Here is a 12,540-nt window from a genome sequence, read left to right on the forward strand (position 1 = left end):
TTCCACGAAGCCCGCATAGATGCAGGCTCCACGCACTTTAACTACCCAGGAATCCTTGCGAAAGGCCAATCAGACAACAGATGGGAGGAGATTTCACTCACGGATAATTGTTGACATGGCTGAGAAGAAAATATTACTGTTTTTATGACCTAAATGTACATTTTACCAGTTGTTACCTACAGTTTATACAAACATTATGGTCATCGACCAGTGGTTGATGTCTCAAACATAATAATAGCGTGTTTAATAATACGATCACATTATGATTCATTAAATAAATAGAACCGAATGGCAGGGCTTTACTGAGTCATATGTAAACATAGTATGAATATTGAAACCTGTAAATTGAAAAAAATATGTTTAAATTATGTTTTAAAATTGCAATCTTAGTTCAAATGGAACATTATGTATTATTATGTACAACTGTATACATCATTTAAATAAGCATGATTTATCAATTGTCTAATGCCCAGGTGATATGCACAATATCAAAATATAGAACTGTAAAATTAGGCTGTGTAGTGGACATGCAGATAAGACGTCGGAGCGCAAAAATGTGATTTCTCCTGTCCAACAACAACCAGACCGTTATTTCCGGCATGCCGAGCGAGTCTGTCCCAAAAATACCTCTCAATGTGCCCTCGTGGACTCGCGCCAAGGGCCCTATAGGTCTGCACTACATGACGTCACCAAAGTGTGGACTCTGAGGAAGTCCACAAGTCCGGAGTGTGCCATTTGGGACAGGGCCTATGATGGAAGCTGCTGTTTTAGCTCCGCCCCCTGTGCAGGGAGCAGAAGCTCATTTGCATTTAAAGGAACAGACACAAAACGGTGCGTTTTTGCTCACCCTCAAAAAGTGAAAACTTTAACATGCTATATAAAAAAAAGATGTGGGGGTATTTTGAGCTAAAACTTCACATACACACTCTGGGGACATCAGAGATGTATTTTACATATTGTGAAAAGGGCATTATACCACCCCTTTGAAATAGTTTGACTGTAACTCTACACCCTTGCTTCATTTATACATGCTAATTAGCTCCGCATCCACTCACTCACGCCAGCTCATAGATTTGCTCTTTACAACTTTTTGGGCACATAACGGTAATTAATATTATTAGCCTTTTGCTTGACTATGTTAACAAACAGCTAATAATGTATTGCTAATGTTAAACCATATTCCTATTTGCTATCTCAGTCAGACTTTTAACAATCAGTATCCTTAGAAACGCTTAACAAGAACGTCAGTGGTGAAAGGCATATAGTTCATCATAACATCATAATACATCATAAACCCACTATATTGGTAAATCTACCCGATTTATCATATCAACAGAAAAAATACAGAGATAACTTGGCTTCTCTTGAGACTCCCCTGCTTCAGAGCATAGTAGCCTAATGATGATACTCTAAAGCCCACCGGCATGTTGACGTGATTGGTTACAAGGTAGTTTGTGACGTTAGAAACACCAGCGATTTTAAACCGTGTTTTTGAGACTGTCATTGTTTCACTGCAGTTTTAAAGAAAAAATACTCTGCAATGGTGTTGACCAATGAATTTGCACATGGTTTGACTTTAAGCATATTAAAAACCCCACATAGACGTGCAACAACATTAAAAACATGATGTTCGCCACAGGGGGATATCTGATTGAGGGTCTGATAGCTATAGACTACAGTATATATCCATTTACCATTAGTCTTTAGACGTTTTTGCACCGTCACATCCAATGCACAGAATGGACCTGCCTAAAAAATAAGGAAAAATTGAAAGTTCTTTCAGATTTTTACTTAGTTCAACTGATATTTCCAATGTACAGTCAGTTTTGTTCTATAGCAACCTGAACTTGTTCCTTATGATGTTACTAAAGATTTTTACATAATGTATGTGTAAAATAAACAGTTATAAAACATCAGTGTCACATGTCAGTTTTATCAAATGAATGTAAAGCATATAAGTATTCTACTGAATAAAATATGTAGGCTACATTTATTTTGCAATATCATGTAAACATTTTATTAAGTGCAAGTGTGTTTAGCTGCATTTGAGCTATACTGAAATATAAAATTAGGTTATATTGATAAAATATCATGATAATTTCTAACCTATTCTTTTTTTAATGCATCAAATCTCTTACCATCAGCACTCCATTAGAGAAGTATGGTTCAGGCTTCTCAGAGCTTTAAAAAGAAAAGGAATAGATAAAATGACTGATTAATTCAGATTGATGTAATAGTCATTTAAATGTTTGTTTGTTTTTTATATGGAGGAAGTGGACAATCACTAATAGTCTGCATAACCACAGTGTAATGGGTAATGACACTACTATTGTTATTTTTGGCGATTCTTTTCAACATATTTTTAACATTTTCACTCACCTCTCCGTCATCTCAAACTCTACCCACAGCTCATTCTTTTTCTGGAAAGAAAAGTACATCACAATCATGCATAGGACAATACTCACTCAACATTTGTTAGCTTCTTCCTTCTCCTTTTTTTTTTTGAACATGCTGAGACTTTTAATTTTATTATTTTCTGTTAAAATATGTTTTGTTACTAATGATCATGTTCTGAAGAAGAAAAAGAAAAAGAAGAAGAAAATTATTCATTCAAAATTATTCATTCATTTGCCATGTTTAAAGCAATGGACACCAAAGGCCACTTCCACTTAGAAGACTTCGTAAAATAAAATAAGTTTCATCTTCAAAAATATATCTACCTTATCATCTGAAATGAAGCATTTTGTTTGCTTTTGTCCAGGTGTGAGGTTATTGATGTCAAACAGGATGGTGGAGCAGTAGTCATCTTTCGTTAACACATCAGCATCAAAAATATGGAATTCCAGAACATTCTGAGGAGACAAGAACATAGAGGTGAGGTCATCACGAGTCCTTTAGGTCTGCCTAACCCATTATATCATTTCACAGCCTAGCACTTTTACACAAGTTCATATCAAAATATTTTTAAAAAGCTGTTAGTTTGTGTTTAATAATAATAAAAAAAAAACTACTTATTTCCCTGGGCAATAAAACAAATGTAGCCATTGGTTGGCAATTTAGCAAGTGTCTTGGTAAATATTCTGGTGGTTCAATGTCTGTGACAGCACCATGTCATTCATCACTGTTATTTTTCAAGAACAATGAGGGAGGAGAATCTGAGGTTGGAAGGGCAAGTTGCAACACACCCTTTCAGTTAAGAAAAACCTTAATGATAAATGTAATGGATTTATTTATAAGAGTTTCCTTGCAACAGTCAGAAACAGATTTCTTTACCTTGACACCGCTGTGCACTCTGAAATGGAATGTTTCATTCCATTTTGGTGCATTACTGTTATTCACCGTCTTGGTGCGATGGCTGCAGGCACAGGCCGTGGGTAACTTTAAAATGACGTAGCAGTCACATTTAGTCACTAGAGAGAGAGCAAAGTTAGTGCACACAAATACTTGTCAGGTGGAGTATGTACAGTAGTATGCAGCAAATCAAAGTCAGCAAAGGCACACAAACAAATCATACACCCATCACCTGTTATAAAGCATTTTATTCATATTTCACCACAAGTCACAATGTTTTTGAGGGCTGATGTACTCACAAACGTCATATGACTTATTGAATTTTCCATGCAACACTGTGACACTCAGGTTCCAGTATGGCATGAACTCTTTCTGTGAGACAGAAGCAAAATTAAACTGGTTTAAACAGACATTATGATTGGAATTTGTAACAGCAACATAATATATGATTCGTACAGAAGATGTAAGAAATATGCTAATTCATTTCACTCATTTGAACTAAACTAATGAGGCTAAACATCACAACAAATGAAAAAATAAAAATATATGACATAAATAAAAAGACATGTCAGTTTAGTATTGCCTTTAGTATGTAACAATTTATTCATTATCACAAGAATATATGTTTTTTGTAAATTGTCATATGGATATTTAATGTTGCATAATTGTTAAAAATAGATTTACAAAAAATTTACATTTAACAAAAGCATAGCAAAACAAGCATTTACTTGCTTGCAAAAAAACCACAAATAAATAAATAAAATCATGAAGCAAAGAGGGCTTTATTCTTTTGCTTAAACAATTCACAAATTATTCAAATAGTTTTGTATAAACATACAAATATCTAGTTTACAAAAGTGCCTAAATGAACTGCTAAACCCAACTCTTTTCTCTTTTCTAAAAATAAGCTGGTACTATACGGTTATCCGGACCACACGTGACCACACGTAAATAATTTATCCGGACCACACAGGTTAGGTTAGGGTTAGGTGTGGTCCGGATAACCGTATAGTACCAATAAGCTGAATGAGTTAACACATTAACTAAAAAAAAGAGATTAATTATTAATTTTCATTCTTAGTTTCTTATTTCCATGAAGCACTCCCAACAACTTGCTACCCCTGTTTGGGAATCACGTTCATTATGAATCCTGATCAAGCTCCGCCAGGTTTGTTCACAAAGCTGATATTTGTGGTTTTAGGCTAAAATAGCAATGCTACAAAACAAATATAGGTTAATTGTTCATTGTCAAATATCTGCGAGCTAAAGTATTACCTTCAGCATTGTCGTCATCTCAGCAAGCCAACAGTGATGTCTCGAAGGCAAAAGATCAAATGAACATCTCACTTGTCAAAGTGAGATATACAGAAACACAGAAAAACCTGAGGAACTTGTTTGTCTCCCGCCCTTCGCACCCTGATAAAATATTTGATTGTGTCGTGTGTTTGGGGTGGGTTACAAAAACTACACCTCAAACTAATTATTTCAACCCACATTTGGGAAAAATATGGACAAACTCAACTATTGGGTTTAAAATGTAATAAAAAAAAGGGTCACATTAGTTAGGGTCCAATTGTTACTATTTACTAACCAATACGACTTTTGCCTTAGTAAACTCCAAATTACTGCTTATTAATAGTCAGTGTCACACTCACAGAAGGGAACAGACAGATGGTTAGGTGAAAACAGTGTTTATTGAGCTGAGTGATGGGACAACAGCGATGGTGACTTGACGAATATTGATGGAGACTTAGCTGGTGATGACTGAAGTGGATTCTCTGTGCAGGTGAAGGATGAACACGAGGAGACGGACGATCTCAGGTGAGAAGTCTGACTGTTTACGTAGCAGTTACGCTCATAGTAACGTTGACGAGACCAGACACTGATGTGAGGGTGATGCAGGTTGATACTGTATAGGCTGTGTTGATGAGGGAGTGCAGGTGCAGGGAATCAGTATCTGGTGATGATCAGCAGCAGGTGTGGTGATGGCTGACTGAGTGCAGGTGGGGACCAGAAGGGATGCTGTGAAGTGTAGTGCAGACATGGTACAGAGTTGGTGACTGAGCTGGTGACTGTGACAGTCAGTAGGTAGTTGTTAAGTTAGGTATTGAGTGGGATTAAGGGATGTAGAATATGGTCTGTGGTTTGATTATGATGTGTTTATTATGGGCCTCTTTAAGAGAAAAGGGCTGGGCAGAGTCAAGGAATGACAGGGGAGACCGGAGGGGAGAAAGTTCAGTCTATAAAAGAATGGCAAGTGAGTGTTCACTTTCAGTGGACATGATCTCTTTTGTTTAATAACACGACATGGTCATGCAGAATAAGGTTTATAAATACTAATAAACAGCCTGTAATATGCATGCTAGTAAGCAACTACTTAATAGTGAGAACTGGACCCTAAACTAAAGTGTTACCAAAAATGTAAACCAACGGTTGGGTTTGTCCATATTTGGCCCAAACATGTTTTGAAACAACCTAGCATTTAGAAAAAAAAAAGAAAGAAAAAAAAACAGCTTACTGAAAACACATTTGAAAAAATAAGTTGTCAGAGGCTGCATACCAACTTTACACACCTTATTTAGCATGGACTGTCTTTAATTATGAAGGTGATACATCGTGATGGAGAGTTATTTTGGTTATATTATAAAGACGTTGTGTATGGAAGAAAACCCTCCCATGCCCATGAATACCAGCCTAGCCCTCTTTCATTCCAATGCACTGAGATCATCGCACTCCTTCTGATTAAAGGTCTAATCTGAGAAAATTGAGCCATTATAAACATAACGCTGCATTGTTTCCTTGTAAAGCTAATGCAGTACGTTTTTGTTTAGCCTATCATAAGATTATGTGTATGCAATGCAGAAAAAAGTTCTAAAATAAAATGTTCTTGATGACAGAACGATTATCCAATAACGTTTATGTTGGCTACTTTAATCATACATGACTCAGCATGTCTACAGTATATTCACATCAGAACCAGAGCACACATTTGTTTAGTTTTGTATTGTAAATCTAACACTTTCAATTATTGATCTCCAATGTTATCTGCAACAAGTAAAGGCTCAGGGAAGAAGGATGCGGGAACTGGCGAACATTCAACGTAATATTTCAAATTTCTTTATTGGATTTTTCTGCATGGAACATCAAATCAACAGATAACAACACCGATTTTATGAAATTATCATTCCACATTGATAATACCCCAGTAAGAACCTCCCTCAAATCAGCAACGTACAACTTCCAATAAGGAAAAGAATTTTCAGTTTCGGTGGTAGCACCCCCCCACCACGCTAGCTACCACCGAAACTGAAAATTCTCGGGCCAGCAGCATGTGTCCAAATTTCAATCTTAACCGTTCTATTTCATCAGAAACAATCTGAAAACAGGGCGTTAAGTGTAAAATACCAAACTTGTCCTTTAACAAACAAAACACTTAAAATATATATAATAATAATAATAATAATAAAAAATAATAAGGGGGGGGGGGGGGGGGGGGGGGTGCTCAGCTTAAGTGTCTTGAGAGTTATCCAGCAAATAATTTAAAAAGGGGTGCCACAGTTTGTCAAAGGTCCTTAAAGAACTAGTGACTGACAGTCAGATTTTTTCCAATTTAAAGGTGCATTGTGTAATATTTAGGAGGACATAAATGCAATATAATATACATAACTAACTATGTTTTCAGTGGTGTATAAAGACCTTACATAATGAACCGTTATGTTTTTATTACCATAGAATGAGCCATTTCTATCTACATACACTGCGGGTCCCGTTACATTGAAATAGCCATTTTGCGCCGACATGTTTCTGCAGTAGCCCTAAACGGACAAACGCGTTTCGTTACTATTGTTGTTCTTCGTGCAAAGAAGCTAGCTAAAGTCAGCAAATAAAACACTGACACAATGATGAACAAGTAACAATAATATTCACAATACCATATCGTTTTACTGAATAATAAAGTAAACATCATTTCTTAATTTATCATTGTAAAGAAACCTCATTGCTTAACTGGCTCTGCTGTCTGCTGTAACTTTTGTTGTTTGCAATTCGCAACCTCACCACTAGATGCCGCTAAAAATCACACACTGCACCTTTAATGCAAGTGCAAATGTATCAAAAGAAGGGGGTGAACCTGAGGCATGTTTCCACTTCAAAAGGATGAGACGTCTCGCCGGTACTGAAAGGTTAACATCAACAATCATCATAAAAATGTCCAGAAGTGGGCTATTATCAAGATCTATGGCAAAGGTGTCCCTCAAACTTATAAATATTTTAGTCCAGTGATCAAATAATTTAGGGCATTCCCACAACATATGAATGAGATCTACTGGTGATTGCTTGCACCTATTACATGAATCGATGATAGAGTGGTATATTTTAGCAAGTTTAGCATTAGTATAGTAAACCCTATGTAGAATCTTACACTGTATGTCTTGCGCATATAGATGATGTGTGAGTGAGATCAAGAATACGCTCCCAGTGTTCATCAGAGAACTCAAATCCCAAGTCCCCCTCCCACGCACCCCTGGCCCTACTTGCAGAGCCTTGATTAATATTGTGAATCAGATTATAAATGACAGAAATACAATGTTTTGAATGTGGTTCGAGTTTTAAGAAGTCATCTAATGGAGATTCAGGGGGACGATTCAGAAAGTGAGGGAATAGTTTTTGAACAAAGTGCCTGACTTGAAATAAACGAAATAAGTGGGAATTAGCTAGGTCAAATCTCATGGAAAGGTTTTTAAAGGATGAGAAATCAATGGTCTTTATGACTTTATCAAACCATATTTCAACGTAAAATTTTAATTTGAACAAAACGAAAGTAAAGCGTCAGCCCCTCACTGACAGCTGCCGCATATAAACATAATAAAACACAACATAAATGGCCCAGGCCTGGTCCTCTGTCGTGTTGCACTGTCGCCACTCCTCCTTTTGTCCTTCCAGAGCTCCTCTGTGAGACTGGTGCCACCCAGGGATGGGCAGTATTTCACAACATGTATTTAAAATACGTATTTGAAATACAAAATACTATTTTCAAAGAAATCAAATGTAATTTGTATTTTCAAAGTAAATAAAATACTTTTTGTCAGTCAACCTCTTTATGAGGGTAGGCCTACTGATTTCCTGCATCAACTAGTTCAGACGCGCCCCTCCCCCCAACCCCAACATTCCTGCATGTGAGCTGCAGTACAACTCTGCACTGGAATAAGGTGAGGATTTCATGATCAATTCTACATGTGATGTGAATACTCAAACTCAGTCTACAATGATATAAAGTGTGAATCGATGGAACCCTTTCTAAATCGTTTACAGATAGGTAGGCCTATCGGGGTAAGCAAATTTATCCGTGCAGCTTTTAGTGGGCAGGAATTATTGGAACGTTGGAGTGGAAAAAGAAGCACTGATGAATGATACACCACACAAATCTTCAGCTTTTAGTTTTATTGTTCATAAAAAAAAACTTTGGGTAAATAGTGTCAAATGAATCTAAATTAATTCTAATTTTAAATGAAACTTATAGAAACAAATAAACTTTACATAAAATAAATGTAAAAATTACTATACTTAAAAAGCATTGGACAACCTGCAAAAAAAAAAAAAAGCCTCAAAACAGTTTGAAATTCAGTTTATGCTGTGGTATCAAAACTGATATTGAGAACTGTGAAACCATGATATATATTGTTACTGTGAAGTAAAATTAAGATTTTGGTCACATCGCCCATCCATATTCTTTGCTAGATAGCAGAAAAGGTTCCCACAGTTTTACATACAGTATTTTTTAATAGTTTACCACAACAGACTACATTGTAACCTGGTCAGAAATATGAATAAATGGCTGCTATTTTGCTTAAGTTTATTTGTAATTGCCAGCAAGGAAGGAATTAAGAAAGAAAGATAGAAAGGAAGACAGAGAGGGCTTAGATGAGGTTAGGAATTAAAAGTCAGTAGGCCTATGTAGTTTCTTGTCCTACAGTGTTGTATTGAAACTCTTTAGTGATGTCATAGACATGAAGTGAATAGATATGGCACACCCCAACGACACTCTATAGTGAAATAATAGGGAATCACAGCAAAAGAAAGGGCATAAACTTCAGTCTATCCAGTAAATGAGTCATATTGGCCAAAAGAACTTGGAACACCTTAATATGTCTTCACTACCCAGTATTATAATCCTGAGTGTTCAGTCAGTTCTGTGATTAGCCAATTAGAAATGAATCATTTTGTACACTTTAGATTGCTGGGTTGGCTGGCATGTGTTGGGACAAAGGGATGCACATACAGTAATTTGTAAGTATATAATTGATTTTGTAAATCATCGTGCCTTATTCTTTCTTTTATGTGATCTTGGTTTTGGTGTAGACACTGAACTGGTCTTTCCTACTGCCGCCTCCTTCACCTGTCTTTCTCTGTTTCGGTTTAGTGCTTTGTTTAGCGCATTCAAAATGACATCTTTGTTGTTTTGGATGTTGTAGGAAGTGAGGTTGATAAGCTTCTGGAAGTCCTCCGGTGTGTAAGTCAGGTTTTGAGTGAGATATGGAGAGGAGGTACTGTTAAACTCAACATCAACGGCTCCCTCCTTCCGCTCCTTCTCGCCTTCTCTCTTCACTCCTACACCACACATATACAGATCATTTTACATTATCATTGATTATTTGAGCATTTGAGCTGACGTAGGCTACTGAAAGATGGCAATGTTTAATCACAATAAACTGCAATCCAACCAGTAATACATAGAATATCAACTAAAACCTAGATTTGCATTTCCTGAAGAAAATATGCAATCAAGATGGTAGCAAAAGAATTTTGTTAAAGTTTTAGGTAAGCTTTGGCTTTTAGAGATGCTTTGCCATTTGCCAGTCTGTGCATTGTAAAAGTATAAATGGGTTAATAAATGCAAAGAAGACAAGACCAATCACAACTCAGTATGCAAATAGTGTAAGAAAGAACAATTAGGTATGCAAATATTATAGTGTTGTCATCATCAGTTACAAATTGAATGCATTCTAGCAATATAAGTAAATTGAAGATTTTTAAACTTGAAGCTTTAATTTCTCTTAAATGTCTGAAAAAACTTTTTGAACATTTGATAATAAGAATAAATGTTTCTTGAGCAACAAATCAGAATATTAGAATGATTTCTTAAGGATAATGTGACACTGAAGACTGGAGTAATGATGCTGAAAATTCAGCTTTGCATCACAGGAATAAATTTCATTTTAAAATATATTAAATAAAAAATGTAAAGTGTAAACATTTTTACCGACCCTAAGCTTTTGAAGTGTATTGATTACATGTTTGGTTTAAAAAAATTATATAATGTATAAATATTTAACCAGAATATTTGAGGAACATAAATACAGTTCTGCCTTACATGCACTGTAATTTCTATTAAGAATATGGCATTGGGGTTGGCCTATTAGTTGGTAGTGCTTACCAGGAGCTTTGAATTGTTTGAATGAGACATTGACCATGGGAAAGTGAAGCACTATGGGAGCTTCTGGATTGTCTTTATCCTCAAACACATAGACTTCCTTCAGCGGCTCTGACTCCACTTTCTTGAAATCGATCTTCGGAAATGGAATCTTGCGATCAGTGCAGTACTCCTGAGTTTGCTTTATGACCTACTGGACACAAACAATGCATAAATATTTTTCAAAGCTTCTTAAGTTCCTGACATATGCATTTCAACCAAATCTTAAATAATCTTCCTGGTCTCCCTTACCTTAAACTGATCCAGTTCCCAGGAGTAGTTTAGAGACAGAATAACGTCCGCATGTCTGTGAGAGCGAACCACAGGAGGGAATCCTGAATTTAAGGCTAATCCAGCATCTACTAAACTCAGCACAGGATCAGTTGGTGTCAGAGTGTTAGGAAAGGCATCTGGGTGTGTGTCTGTAGACAGTGAGAATATTATGGAAGACTGCAAATCAGCTGTTCATAAGTAAAAGGCCCTGATTATATTTCATGCAATAACAGACATCAATTACATAAACATGAAACAAGATATGATATAGTAGAATAAAAGTACTAAAAAAACAATTGAAATCCCATCAAAACTGATTAACTACAAAAGGGGGGTGAAAAACATGGAATCACACTTGAAGAGGTCAATGGAATAAGTAGAGCTCTAGACCTTTCCATGAGATGAAGCCCGTGTTCTCATTGTAGTTCCTGTGCAGGTTGAAGCCTCTCAGGAAGTTGTACATCTGGCTGACAATGGGGCGGCTGGTCATAAAGCCACACAGAATTTTAGCAAAGTCAGTCACGGGGCTGATCAGGTATGTGCCAAGAGCTGTTGGTTTACTATCAGTCTCTTTACAGAAGAGGACAAGAAGACAATTATGTCATGTCAATGTATAATCATAAAATACTTTTTACTACCACAAATGTTAAAAAATTTGGGGTCTATAAGATTTTTTTTCTCTTATGTTCACCAAGTCTGCATTTATTTTATCAAAAATACAGTAAAAAACAATAACATTGTGAAATAGTTTTACAATATACAACATTGTATTTTAAATAATAATATATTTTAAAATGTAAAATATTCCTGAATTTTCAGCATCATTACTCCAGTCTTCAGTGTCACATGATCCTTCAGAAATCATTCTAATATGCTGATTTGGTGCTCAAGAAAAAAATCGTATTATAATCATTAATCGGTGTTGAAAACAGTTTCACGAGTTCCTTTGCCCATTTAATCTTTAAGCTTATAAGGTTAAGCATATTTGGCTTGCTGTCCGCATTGGAGGGCCTCGAGGAAGCAGCTTCAACTCAAGATACCCCCCAGTGGGACTACTAATGCTTTGATGATGAGTATGGTAGCAAGATGCCTAAATTATGTTGGGGAGGTGGAGCGATGCCAAAACAGCTGATGCCAGAGCAAGGTGAGCGGCTGCTTACAGTGGGGAGAACAACCCTTTCCCAATTAGAATATCATGGAAAAGTTTATTTATTGCCATAATTCCATTCAAAACGTTAAACTTCCATAGATTATAGATTCAGGGCCCACAACTTAAATGATTTCAAGTATTTAGTTGTTTATTTGTACATAATTTGGGCTTCCAGCTCATAAAACCCACGAAAACAGGATTTCAAAAAATTTGAATATTACATGAAATCACACAGTAATTACACAGTAATACCATTGTCATTGAACCAGGTTTTGGTTATTTTGGCAGTGTGGGCAGGTGCAAGTCCAGCTGGAAAATGAAGGAAGCATGAAGTGCTCTGGAAATGTCCTGGTAGACG

General features: G+C 36.2%; 1 protein-coding gene across 1 annotated transcript in view; it reads right to left on the reverse strand.

The window, feature by feature from the left end:
- pla2g4f.1 (phospholipase A2, group IVF, tandem duplicate 1) overlaps positions 1-12,540 on the reverse strand; it is a 35,331-nt gene that overhangs the window by 13,090 nt on the left and 9,701 nt on the right. The window contains exons 18-27 of the mRNA XM_082142860.1: positions 11,423-11,602; positions 11,012-11,181; positions 10,724-10,910; positions 9,605-9,897; positions 3,591-3,663; positions 3,274-3,410; positions 2,721-2,852; positions 2,380-2,420; positions 2,139-2,181; positions 1,695-1,749 (exon numbers count right to left, since the gene is read on the reverse strand). Coding sequence (XP_081998986.1) covers positions 1,695-1,749; positions 2,139-2,181; positions 2,380-2,420; positions 2,721-2,852; positions 3,274-3,410; positions 3,591-3,663; positions 9,605-9,897; positions 10,724-10,910; positions 11,012-11,181; positions 11,423-11,602 — 1,311 coding nt within the window. The remainder of the gene's footprint in view (positions 1-1,694; positions 1,750-2,138; positions 2,182-2,379; positions 2,421-2,720; positions 2,853-3,273; positions 3,411-3,590; positions 3,664-9,604; positions 9,898-10,723; positions 10,911-11,011; positions 11,182-11,422; positions 11,603-12,540) is intronic.

The sequence above is a fragment of the Leuciscus leuciscus genome (assembly GCF_965113295.1).
Source record: "Leuciscus leuciscus genome assembly, chromosome: 17".
NCBI classification, from domain to species: domain Eukaryota; kingdom Metazoa; phylum Chordata; class Actinopteri; order Cypriniformes; family Leuciscidae; genus Leuciscus; species Leuciscus leuciscus.